Below are 11,234 nucleotides of genomic sequence, written 5' to 3' on the forward strand. Positions count from 1 at the left end.
GTGGAGATGTCAAAGCGAGGTCACACGCTCCCGTCTCTATCGCTCTGTGCCGCTTCCCTCGAGAGCCACACCGCGTTTGCAAGGCTAGAGACGAGCCCGTCGACCCGAGGCAGAACCTGAGAGCCCGTGCGGAGCATGCTCGTGACTCTCCTCTCGAGAACGGCCTGAACCCGCGCATTCCCTGCAAAACCGACTCGATGCACTGTCCTCCTGCCCACGACTAGCTACACCAAGACGCCCCACGCGCCGAGGACGCCAAACAGCATGCCGAGGAGCGCAACGAGGCTCGCGAAGCTCACGCTCGGGATCCCGTACGTCTTGACGGTCGCGATCCAGGCGTACGCGACGACGGCGTGCGTCAGGGAGAGGGAGCACGGGAGAAGGGAGAGGGGGAGAAGGGAGGTGAGAGGGAGGGAGGGGGAGCACGGGAGAAGGGAGGTGAGAGGGAGGGAGGCGGGGAGGGCGAGGCGCGAGAGGGAGGGGCACGCGAGGAAGGGGAGGAGCGGCCGGCGGCGGCGGCGGTGGGCGTTCCTGAGGGAGGACCAGGGCCGGGGGACGAGGTTGGCGGCGTGCAGGGTGGGTCTGGTGCGGCCGGCGCTGTCGAGGAGGAGGAGGAGGCCTGAGCGGGAGCTGGTCCGGGCGGGCGCAAGGCTTACTCTCTCGACCACTCGGACGCTCGCTCTCTCTCGTACTGCAACGAGGCACAGATCGTCCATTGTGCGCATTAAGCTCTAGGTAGTACTGACTGCAGAGCGAGAGAGACAAGAGAGAGAGAGAGAGAGAGACAAAGAAATCCAAGAGTGCGAGGGGGCGAGAGAATTCTATCGACAAAGGAGAGGGGGTGAAACGCTCCGCCGTCCTTGCTCCTGCTGCTCGTCCGCCCCGACCCGCTCAGACCCTGCGCTCGGCCGTCGTCACCGGGCTCGGGCCCGGGCCCGGGAGCACCTCGTCGCCGTCCTTGGTGGTCGACGTCGCGCGCGTCGCCGTCCTCGACGGCGCGACGCCCGGTGCGCCCGCGGCGCTCGAGAGCGGGACCCTCGCGCTCGCCGCTCCGCCGTCGAGCGTGCTCGCGCTGTCGAACGCGCCCGTGCCCGTGCCCGCCTCGCCGCCGACGCCGCCGCCGCTGGTGAGCGGGCCCCTCGCGCTCGCGCGCCCAGCCTCGGTCCCCTTGCCCGCGCCATAGTACAGTGGGCTCGTGCCGTGCGTCAAGTCGTGCTTGTCGGCGAGGAACATGAGGACCGTGCTCGCGACGCACGCGAGCCACCCTGGCCACAAGAGGCACACGTACGCGACGTTGACGGCCCAGTCGCGGTACTGCAACGGCGGGCGGTAGTAGTACTCCTGGGCGGCGCGCCGGGTCGCGTCGTCGACGTGCTGGATCTGGGCGCTGTTGCGCGCGACGACGATGGTCGAGCCGAGGGCGGCGGCAAACACGCCAAAGCAGATGGTGACGGCCATGGCCTTTTTCGTCTTTTGGTACCAGCGCGGGTACGACTGGCGCGGGAACATGAGGAGGAAGAAGAAGTCGGCGCCGAACCAGCAGGCCTGCGTCGTCGTGTACGAGGTGGGGAGTCAGTTCTTGAAAGGCTCGTTGCGAGAGGGTGTGTGAGAGAGAGAGGGGGGGACGCACGACGGCGACACACATGACGATGGTCGTGATCTCCATGTCGAGCAGGTCGTTGTTGTACAGGTGAGCCGGCGCGAAGCGGTCCTCGATGTGGTCCTGGAGGTCCTCGTACCTGGCGGCGGCGCGTAGGGGTGTCAGCGCCCGGGCTTCGAGGTCTCGAAAGAGAGAGAGAGCAGGGACGCACTTGGACAGCGAGTAGGTCGCAGTGCACTCGGCGGCGAGGCAGATGAGCATGGCGAGCTGATAGGCGACTGTTGGTCGGGGAGGGGGGGCACAGGGTCAGTTCGGGTCGCTCCTCGCCTCGCCGCACACACAGGGAGAGAGGGGACGCACCAAAGCGTTGAGGGCGCAGGTGCCACCGGGCGTCGAACATCTTCTTCGAGCTAAAGGCGCCGAAGCTCAGGTCACCGAGCGGGAACCCGAGGATGACGGGGCCGCGCGGGCGGTAGTCCTCGTGCTCGGGGCCGATGCGAGGCATGGCGTGAGGGTGGTGGTGGTGGTGGTGGTGGTAGAAGGAGAGGGAGGGAGGAACGGGGAGGGACGCTCAGGGGAAGCGGTGGACAAGCCGAGGCCGAGGACGTGATCGAGCTGAGCTCGGCGTGTGATCCGGGTCGAGCGCTTTGGCGGCGAGTGGTGGTGGTGGTGGCTGGAGAGAGGGGAGAGAGACACTTGAGGTGAGCTCGACGAGGTGAGGGCGAAGGAGGGAGAATGCTGACGCACTTCTGAGCTGACGAAAGCCGGGCGGGCGGAGGTTGGTCGACCGAGAGCGGCGGGCGGCGGGCGGGCGGCAAGCGCGGATCCGAACGGCGGCTGGCTTGCGAGGGAGGAAGCGCGCGGGCTTCGAGCTTCGACGCTGAGCAGAGGTGCAGAGAGAGGAGAGAAGGACGCGTTCGCTCTCGACAGCTCGACGCGCAGCTGCACAAGCTCGCACCTCGCGCCGAGGCTCCGCACGCACGCGTCGACGGAGGCCGCCGAAGTGACGTCGACCTTCGCTCGCTCGGACACTCTCTCTCGTCCCACCGCTCAAGCTACAGCACCCACGAGCAGTGCAATGCCGCACATCACCGTCACGGCTCCACCACCACTACACGACGAGCCACCGACCGCGACGAGCGGCGACGAAAATCGGCTTTCGTCGTCGGCCTCGTCGTCGACCGCGACCACAACCACGGCAGGAGCAGCGGCAGACGCCCAGTCGACCGCACAGCTCACCGTCCCTGTCGAGGCCTACGTCCGACCGGGCACCAACCGCGAGCGCTCACCGTCGGCCGTCACCCTCCCCGAGACGACCATCCTCAACCCGGACCATCCGCCTCGGCTCGACACGTTCCACTTCGGCGTCAAGGGACCGCTGCTGTACCTGTGCTTCCTCCTCGTCTTCAACGTCGCCATTCCTTGTGTGCGTCCCCCCCTCCCTCGAGGTGACGAGACGCCGACAGCTCACCCCTCGCCTCGTCCGACACAGATCCTCTTCTACGTCCTGCGCGACAACACGCCCATCAGCGACAAGGAGCTCATCGGCATTGGTTCGGCTGCGCTCGGCGCATCGTCGTGCTTCGACGCTCCGTTCCGCATGTGGCGCCGTGCGTCCTCGTCCCTCCTCCCAGGTTCGCGCGAGTCGAGCCGCACATCCTGACCGTTCTATTCGCGCACAGTCACCCGTCACCGCGCCAAGTACGGCCCGCTGCACTACCCGTTCGCGCCCGACCCGGCCTTTGAGCGCGCGGGCAAGCGCTGGCTCCCCAAGGACATGCCGCGCTCGTGGTGGTACCTCGACGCGACCATGTGGATGTACCAGGCCGGCCTCTTCTCAATGGCCGTCCCGCTCGCGATCGCGCCCGCCATCCCGCTCTTGTGCGTCGGCCCTCGTCCACCTCCTCGCGCGAATCTTGTGTGCCCGGTCACTGACCCTTCGTCTCGCGCCCTCGCCAGCAACTTTTACCTGTTCTCGCTCGCGATGCTCGTCATCCCCGTCATGATCCTCTTCACCGTGTCGCTCAAAGTGTGGCGCGTCCCGTTCTGGCTCTCGTCCGACCCGCCTTGCACGCCGTCCAAGCCGGCCGTCTACTACGCCCTCGAGGACTGCGGGGCGGTCGATTTCCAACACGGGCGCGAGTGGAGGAAACGGTGCCAGGCTCGGTGCGTCCCGCTCGCTCTCTCTCTTTCTCTCTTTGTTTTGCGAGTTTCGGCCGACGGAGGCGCGACTTGAGAAGGTCCCTCGAGGACTGACACGGACTGTTTCTCTCGCTCGTCGCCGCAGGTACGCCGCCTCGCCGCCGTTCCGCGCCATGATGTGGAACCAGACGCTCCTGTGGGCCGTCGGCATGGCCATCTTTGTCGGCGTCACGGCCGCCGTCGACTGGACTGCCGAGTGCGTCTCTCCCTCTCCCTCTCTCTCGGGCCCGGCCCCCTGACCCACTCGCTCGCGCGCCCCAGCCTCGAATTCGCGTTTGGGTTCGTCCTCGGCCTCTTTTTCATCTGGGCCCTCTGCTGGGGCGCCCTCTCGTACCTGCACGTGCACGTCTCGCTCCAGCGCGAGCTCGAGTGGTGGCGCGCCGAGTACGCCACGACGGTCGTCAATGCGCTCGTGCCGCACGACGACGAGGACGAGCGGGATGCGGGGAGTGTGGGCGGGGCGGGCGCGAGGGCGAGGAGAGAGGGGGCGGCGGGGGTCGAGCTGGGCGGCGCCGCCACGGGGTGGCGCAAGGGAGCGCGCACGAGGGGCTACTCGGTCCATGCCAGGCTCGAGGTGCCGCCCCAGGCAGAGATGGCCCAACTGCGCCGCACCCCGTCGCTCCTCGGCGGCGGCGGCGGCGACCGGGCCACCACCGCCGACGCGCGAGTCGTCTGAAGCGGGAGCTCGAGCCGCTTTTTCACTTCTTCCTTTCTCTCGTGCCGTTCTCCTCTCCCCCCCCCCCCCCCCCCCTTCTTTTGTAGCTACTCGCTCTCTCGATGTATTCTGTCTCTCTCTCTGTTCATAGTCTCCCCTCGCGCAACCTCGTATTTTCGCAACTTCGCAATGCAGTGCAGGTCCGTTTCTAGATCTATCGGGCCTCGATGAGCGAGAGGACGAGCTGCGAGACGTGCTCTGCGGGCGCCTGCACGTCGTTGGCCGTCCTGCGCGAGGGTGTGAGGACGTGAGTGTCCGGGCGAGAGAAGACAGAGGAAGGAAGAGAAAGAGAGAGAGAGAGAGACGCACCACGCCGTGTCGGTCAAGAGCCGCTCGAGCTCGCCTCCCTCCTCGACGAGGCCAAGTGCGCTCAGGGCGCCAAACAGGTCGTCGGCCGTCTGCTGTCGCAGCTGCGAGGATACACGTCGAGCGAGGTCAGGTCGTCGGCAAGGGAGACAGAGGAGAGAGGGCGCAGAGAGAGAGAGGGGGGGGGGGGGTGGAGAGACGCACCCAGGGCTGAGGGTGCGCGAGGAAGAGGGCGAGTCGAGGTGCGGCGGCCCGAGCGACCGGCGCCGGGAGCGCAAGAAAGGCGGTCGCACTGCGTCGCGGAGTGCCAACAAGGAGAGTCGGTCAGGCGCGACTCAGGTCGGGCGCACCGGGTGACACGCAGAGGAACGGGCTCGCGACGCACACTTTTGCCGCCGCGCCGAGCCTCGCCGGGTTCTTGACGCGCCCGACGCCGCTGCAGGCGAGTCCGAGCAAGTTGCGGAGCGTCCTGGGCCCGGCTGACGACCCGTCGTCGCTGTCGAGGGCGAGGTCGTCGAGCGCGCCCGTCTCGGCGAGCGAGGCGACGAGCGAGAGAAAGGGGACGAAGAGCCGGTTCGACGAAAGGTCGGCTTTGCCGAGCGCGTACAGGGACGAGAGGAACGACGAGAGAGTGTAGAGTGAGGTGTCGTCAGGAGTGGGACAAGACGGAAGGAGGAGGGCAAAGTCGAGGAGCGGCGTCGAGGACGAGTAGGCCGTCTGCGAGGGACGCAGGCGCGTCAGTCGTCGCGCCCAGGCTGGTACCGCCCGCCGAGAGAGAGAGAAAGCCGAGGACGCACGTTCGACAAGATGGCGCCCTCGAGCACGTCGTCGCGGTACTCGGGCACGCTCAACAGCGGCAGGAGCCGCTCGGACGCCCACGCGAGGTCCCGCCAGTTCCACCGCTCCTCGCTGCAGGATATGCGCAAGGCCGTCAGGACGACCGCTCGAGCCGAGCTCTGTGAGAGCGCGCGAGAGAAAGAGAAAGAGAGAGAGAGAGAGAGCCGACGACGCACCTCGCGATTCCCTCCCAGACCTCGCTCGCCCTCATCAAGCCCGCCGCGCCCGTCCCAGCCCCGCTCCCCGCGCCGTCGCTCCCCCACACCTCCATGAGGGCCCTGCCCGCCGCCTCCCTCACGCCGTCGAGCCGCTCGACCCCGAGCTTGGCCATGCCCGCGACGGCCCGGTCGACGACGCCCTGCTCGCGCACGACGCCGGCGCGCACGAGCGCCGACAAGCGGCGACGGTCGCCGTGCGGACCCACGAGCCGACGTCGCCGCGTTGGTCGGTCGTGTAGTCGGTCAAGCCGAGCAGAGGGTGTCGAGGGTCGAGGGGAGGAGGGAAAGGCTCGGCTGCGGGTTCGAGCGAGGGAAAGGTTGTCAGGGCGAGGCGACGACCTGAGCGACGAGGAGAGAGAGAGAGAGAGAGAGAGAGAGAGAGAGAGAGAGAGAGAGAGGGACGCACCCTCGTCAAGAGCCCGCCCATGCTCGCCGAGCACCCTCGCGAGCGCCTCGACCCCGTTCCGCCTCGCCTCGACCGTCACCGCCCGTCCCTCGCCCTCGCCCTCGCGGCGCACGAACCGCCCGAGCCGCCGAACGACGACGCCGAGCCGCTCGCCGTGCGCGAGCGCAGGGCCGTACGACGCGCGACCGACGAGGAGCGCCGCAGCTTGCTGGCGCGAGCCGCTGCGCGAGTCGAGGTCGGCGAGGAGCCTGCGTGAGAGGGAGGGCCGGCCGGACGACGTGAGCGCTCTGTGAGCCGCAAAGAGGGGGCGAAGAGAGAGACCGAGGACGCACTTGTCGATGTCGGCCGTGCAGTCGACGGCCCGGGAAAGAGCCCGTAGTGCGTCGCCGGCGGCGGCGTGCACGGACTCCTCGCTGCGGTCGCACGCGAGCCGGACGACGTCGCCCCAGTTGGGCGGCAAAGGCGTCGTGCAGGAAGAAGGCGGAGAGGATGAGGTGCGAGAGGAGGAACGAGGTGGAGGAGCGGAGCTGGCGAGGGTAGACAGGGCGGCCGAGAGGACGAGGTGGTTGCGCGCGAGGGAGCGGGTCGAGGGATGGAGGTTGCAGACGGCGACGAACACCTGCTCGAGAGAGAGGGTCAGAGGACTGGGAGTGGACGCAGAAGGCGAGGAGGCGCACCTTGTGACGGAGCTCGACGCGGTACTCCTCGTGCACCTCGTCGAGCGCGCCCGACAGCGCCGCCAGCGAGAGCAGCACGCCGTGCAGCATCGCGACGTCCTTGGTCCTCGCGAGCTTGTCGATCTGCGCAACGACGGGGCAGGAGAGAAACGTGTCAGGGAACTCGGCAGCTCGCCGCTGCCTCTCCTGGCACGAAAAAAAGAGAGGAACCGAGTGAGGCGAGCGCCGACGACGCACCTGCTCCTCGACGAGCGCTCTCGCGAGCTCTCGCCGCCCACTCTCGGCCGCGACGACCTTGCCGAGCGCTTGTGCGGCGAGGACCCGGATGTCGGCGTCGTAGTGCGCGACGCCGGTCCCGCCTTGTCGCCCGACGAGGTGCTCGACGATGGCCTCGCGGTACGGGTCGAATCTGCGACGGGCCGAGTCGAGTCAGGCGCATGCGCGTGACTTGTCGACTGAGAGTGGGAGAGAGGGGGAACGTACGAGGCGACGGCGACGGCGGCTTGAAGAAAGGCGCGGTGCCGGACCGAGACGGTGAAGAAGTCGACCTGGCGCAGGATGTCGATGCCGTGCGGGAAGATGCCCTGCGAGAGTAAGGACGAGCCCATGAGTCAGTTCCCTCGTCGCGACGAGGCAGGGACCGAGCCCCGAGGGAGAAGAAAGAAAGAGAGAGAGAGAGAGAGAGGTAGGGCGCACCCATCGCCCGACCGCCTCCTGCCACGCCGCGCTCGCGGCCCTCCTGACGCTCACCTCCCTGTCGAGGCACGCCGTGCACAAGAGGCACTCTGCGAGGCGCTGGGCCTGGGCGGGCGAGAGGGACGACGCCGGGAGGGTGCGCGACAGGGACCACAGGACGTACGACGCCGAGTCGCGCACCGACGAGCCGATCGGGTGCAGCGCCGTCAGGTGGTCGTACGCGAGGGCCTGTGCATAACGAAGAAAGGCGGTCAGTCATGCTGGGGGCAAGGGAGGGAGAGAGAGAGGGGCGCAGTGAGAGAGGGCGCACCTGCATCGTGCACTCGACGACCCGCCCCACGACCTCGCCCTGCCCCTCGACGCGGTTCAGCGCCCCCCTGCGCGCCATCTCGCCAACCGCGAGGCACGCCCCCTGGGCGCGTCCCTCGCTCGCGGCGCCGCCGAGGCGCGCCTCAGGCGACAGGGCCTCGTCGAGCGCCGACAGGACGGCGTCGACGACCTGGGCCGTGAGGGCCGCGGGGAGGACGAGCGCGAGGCGCGCGAGGTACTTGGCCGCCGAGTAGCGCGGGATCGAGTCCTGTTGTGAGGGCGGGCGAGGTGGCGGGCGCGAGGGCGGGCCGTCAGTCAGGGTCGGGGCGAGAAGGACGAGGGGAGGAAGGGGACGCACAGGGTGCGCGAGCCCCTCGATGAGCTCCCCGACAATGACCTCGACTTCCTGCGGCACGTCCCACTCGTCGCCCTGCCCCTCTGCCACTTGCTGCTCGTCCCGCGCCGCCTGGACCCTCAGCAGCGCGAGCCTGCCCGCGAGTTTGGCGCGCGCTTTCGCCGCGCCGGCGCCCGTTCGCGCGCCGTCGGCCGGAGCGGGAAGGAGCGCGACGAGGGCGTACAGGCGCGGGAAGTGCGGCGCGATGTGCGACGGCGAGGCGGTCGAGAGGACGAGGAGGAGGGACGAGAGGAGCGAGAGGCCCTGTTGTGCGGGGTGGGAGGTGCGTCAGGGGGTGCTGAGGCGAGGCGGGCAACAACGCGAAGAGAGAGAGAGAGAGATAGGCGAGAAAGAGGAGGGAGGAAGGGGCGAGAGAAAGCTCGCCGACGCACCAACAACTGACCGTCCGGGTCCCCAAGCGCCTCCTCACACCGCCCAACAAGCCTCCCCAAGTCGGCGTCGGCCCTCGCAAAGTACCTCCCGAGGACCTCGACCGCGCCCTCGCCCTCTCGCCCACTGCGCTCGACCCAGTGCCGCCCGAGGCGCTCGATGCGGTCGGCCGTGCCCGGCGCGACGAGCGCGAGCGCGAACGGGAGGCGGATGCAGACGCTGAGCCACAGGAGGAGGGCGTAGCGGAGCTCCCACGGCGCGGTCGACGAGAGGGTGCTGGGCGCTGGCTGGGTAGAAGTCGAGGTCGAGGGCGTTGAGAAGGTGGTGGACGAGATCGGCGGCGACAGGAGCGAGACGAGGAGCGACAGGTCCGACACCTCGTGTGGGAAGAAGCGGACTGTGTATGTGTGCGGCGCTTTGAGTCAGTCGACATGCGCGCGTGCGAGCGAGTCGAGACGAGGGAAGAGGCTCTGCCGCACCGATCGTCTTTGCGCCGCGGACCTTTGTGACAAAGTAGACGAGGCGGGCGAGCCTCGCGAGGCGCTTGCCGGCAAATTTGCACGACGGGCGGCGCACCTGGGCGCGCAGGGTCGACAGGAGGGGGGCGACGAGGGATTCGAGGACCGGGTCGAGGAGGTACGACTGCTCCTGGTACTCGTCGAGCTGCGGGGCGGGGGAAGGCGTGAGTCTATATCGGCTGGCACTCGATTGAATGGGAGGAGAGGGACGGACCATGGCGCACAGGGACGCGAGCGTCTTGGTCTCGCCGTGGTCGACGTCGGCGGACGGGTCGAGGTCAAAGTCGACGGCGGTGAGCTGTTGTGCGCCGGCGAGAAAGGCTTGAGTGCGGCTGAACGAGGTACCGAGCGGCTGATCTGGCTCGTCTGGGGCCATGGCGGGCACAGTCGAGTGCGAGGGAGGCGGCGAGCTGAGGTGGGGAGGGGTCGGGGGAGGACGAGCTGGAGGGACGACAGCGGCTCGTGTGGACGCTGAGAGCGCTCGTCCTAGGCTTGTACAGGTGCTGGCAGGCAGCTCGAGGGTGTGTGGACGACAGGGGGCGAGGACGGCCTCGTTGCGTCGTCCGTCCTCATCTCCTTGGCTCTCTTCCTGTCGCTCATCTGCTCTGGTCTGCTCTACACAGCGCCCGATCTACTTGGAAACTCTCCAGGTACGTCTAGACCAACCCTCTCTTGCCCCCATCCAGTCGTCGCCAACCCGCGCCGCCCGCTCCTTGCCGCACCGCCTCCTCACTCAGCATCGGCTTGGCGACCGCGCAAGCCCATCACCACCCTCAAGGAACCCGCCAGAACGTGCCACCATCCTCTCGACACTGCCCAGGCCTCGCTCAGCAACCCCAAGCCCGCACCGCGTCAAACACGAGAGCTGACCCTCCTCCCCCTCCCCTCGCCCCTCCACCGCGCAGCTCGACCGCCTCACCATGAACTCGACAGAGTTCCTCGACATCGGTCGACACTGCTCGGACGCTAGCTGCAGGGTGCGCTCTCTCGTCCTCGTCCCCTTCGCCTCGTCCACGGCTCGCTGACCCCCCTCCTCGCCCTGCAGCAACTCGACTGTGCGCCCTCATTCCGCCTCGTCCCCTGTCGTAGAAGGCGCACACTGACGACTTCTCGACACACACACAGTCCTGCCCTTCTCGTGCCCGTCATGCGGCCTCCCCTTCTGCTTCGAGCATTGGAAGCCCGATGGTGGCCACCACTGCGCGTCCTACGACCCCGCCCTCGCCGACGTGCGCGCACCTCTCCCTCCCTCTCGAACCTCACGTCTCTGTTGTCGAGTCTGACAGATTCCTCGCCGCGCAGAACCGCATCCCGTCCTGCCCGCTCTGCTCGACCCCAATCTCGTTCCCGCCCGGCACGGACCCCAACGGCCCCATGGACGCGCACCTCTCGTCCCTCTGCCCAATCCTCCACCCTCACCTCGCCACCTCCTCCTCCACCCCGACCCCGCGCAAGAGGGCCCCGAACGAGTGCCGCGCCCACAAGTGCCGCACAAAGATGGTCGTCCCGATCCGCTGCGACGCGTGCCGAGCGAGCTTTTGCCCCAAGCACCGCTTCCCGAGTGATCATGCGTGTGCGGGAGGCGCGCGCGGGCCGGTGGCGGCGGCGGCGGCGGGCACGAGCACGGGCGCGGGCGCGGGCGCGAGCGTCAAGCGCGCGTGGGGCGGCCTGCTCGGCTCGCGCGCGGCGTCGGCGGGCGCGGCGTCGACCTCGTCCTCGGGCGCCAAGAAGGGCGCCGCAGCACTCACGCCCCGCACCGCGTCCACGTCCACCTCCTCCTCCTCGACCCACGCCGCCGCCGCCGCCGCTCCCGCCCCTCGTCCACCGCGCCCCGCCGCCCCGCCGCCCACCCGCACGGGCCTCGCCGCGCTCCGCCGCGCTCAACAAGCCCTGAGCGCCCAGCCGGCGCCGCCCATCGGCTCGTCAGCCAACCCGCTCGTGCTCGACTCGTCGTCGTCGTCAGGCG

The 11,234-nt window shown here is 68.8% G+C and overlaps 4 protein-coding genes across 4 annotated transcripts; 2 read left to right on the plus strand and 2 right to left on the minus strand.

The window, feature by feature from the left end:
* Window positions 1-783: 783 nt before the first annotated feature.
* RHOBADRAFT_38529 (uncharacterized protein) lies at window positions 784-2,337 on the minus strand. The gene is made up of 4 exons (XM_018413535.1): window positions 1,961-2,337; window positions 1,812-1,878; window positions 1,631-1,739; window positions 784-1,545 (listed from the first exon to the last, which is right to left on the minus strand). The coding sequence occupies exons 1-4, from the start codon at window positions 2,103-2,105 to the stop codon at window positions 892-894; spliced, it is 975 nt and encodes a 324-aa protein (XP_018269401.1). The 5' UTR covers window positions 2,106-2,337; the 3' UTR covers window positions 784-891.
* Window positions 2,338-2,678: 341 nt separating this feature from the next.
* On the plus strand, window positions 2,679-4,478 carry RHOBADRAFT_55109 (uncharacterized protein; the record flags this gene model as incomplete). Its single annotated transcript, XM_018417668.1, has 6 exons — window positions 2,679-3,026; window positions 3,093-3,210; window positions 3,283-3,481; window positions 3,560-3,766; window positions 3,888-3,998; window positions 4,064-4,478. The coding sequence occupies 6 exons, from the start codon at window positions 2,679-2,681 to the stop codon at window positions 4,476-4,478; spliced, it is 1,398 nt and encodes a 465-aa protein (XP_018269402.1).
* Window positions 4,479-4,634: 156 nt separating this feature from the next.
* RHOBADRAFT_55110 (uncharacterized protein) lies at window positions 4,635-9,644 on the minus strand (the record flags this gene model as incomplete). The annotated part of the gene is made up of 18 exons (XM_018417669.1): window positions 4,635-4,744; window positions 4,827-4,927; window positions 5,028-5,115; window positions 5,209-5,540; window positions 5,621-5,732; window positions 5,837-6,018; window positions 6,081-6,172; window positions 6,285-6,532; window positions 6,617-6,903; window positions 6,962-7,084; window positions 7,199-7,370; window positions 7,445-7,545; window positions 7,658-7,885; window positions 7,968-8,234; window positions 8,325-8,624; window positions 8,753-9,147; window positions 9,230-9,413; window positions 9,483-9,644. The coding sequence occupies 18 exons, from the start codon at window positions 9,642-9,644 to the stop codon at window positions 4,672-4,674; spliced, it is 3,447 nt and encodes a 1,148-aa protein (XP_018269403.1). The 3' UTR covers window positions 4,635-4,671.
* Window positions 9,645-10,188: 544 nt separating this feature from the next.
* On the plus strand, window positions 10,189-11,226 carry RHOBADRAFT_45930 (uncharacterized protein; the record flags this gene model as incomplete). Its single annotated transcript, XM_018414688.1, has 4 exons — window positions 10,189-10,245; window positions 10,314-10,323; window positions 10,394-10,497; window positions 10,571-11,226. Coding segments are annotated over 4 exons (827 nt in total), but the record flags the coding sequence as incomplete, so codon positions are not given.
* Window positions 11,227-11,234: the final 8 nt, after the last annotated feature.

The sequence above is a fragment of the Rhodotorula graminis genome, assembly GCF_001329695.1.
Source record: "Rhodotorula graminis WP1 unplaced genomic scaffold RHOBAscaffold_11, whole genome shotgun sequence".
NCBI classification, from domain to species: domain Eukaryota; kingdom Fungi; phylum Basidiomycota; class Microbotryomycetes; order Sporidiobolales; family Sporidiobolaceae; genus Rhodotorula; species Rhodotorula graminis.

Bases quoted from the DNA above. Each gene is read 5' to 3' on its own strand.
- RHOBADRAFT_38529 (XM_018413535.1), bottom strand. From the start codon at position 2,105: ATGCCTCGCATCGGCCCCGAGCACGAGGACTACCGCCCGCGCGGCCCC. The intron at 1,879-1,960 runs GTGCGTCCCCTC...CCCGACCAACAG, and splicing joins CCTGCGCCCTCAACGCTTTG to TCGCCTATCAGCTCGCCATG. The intron at 1,546-1,630 runs GTGCGTCCCCCC...ACGACGACGCAG, and splicing joins TCGTCATGTGTGTCGCCGTC to GCCTGCTGGTTCGGCGCCGA.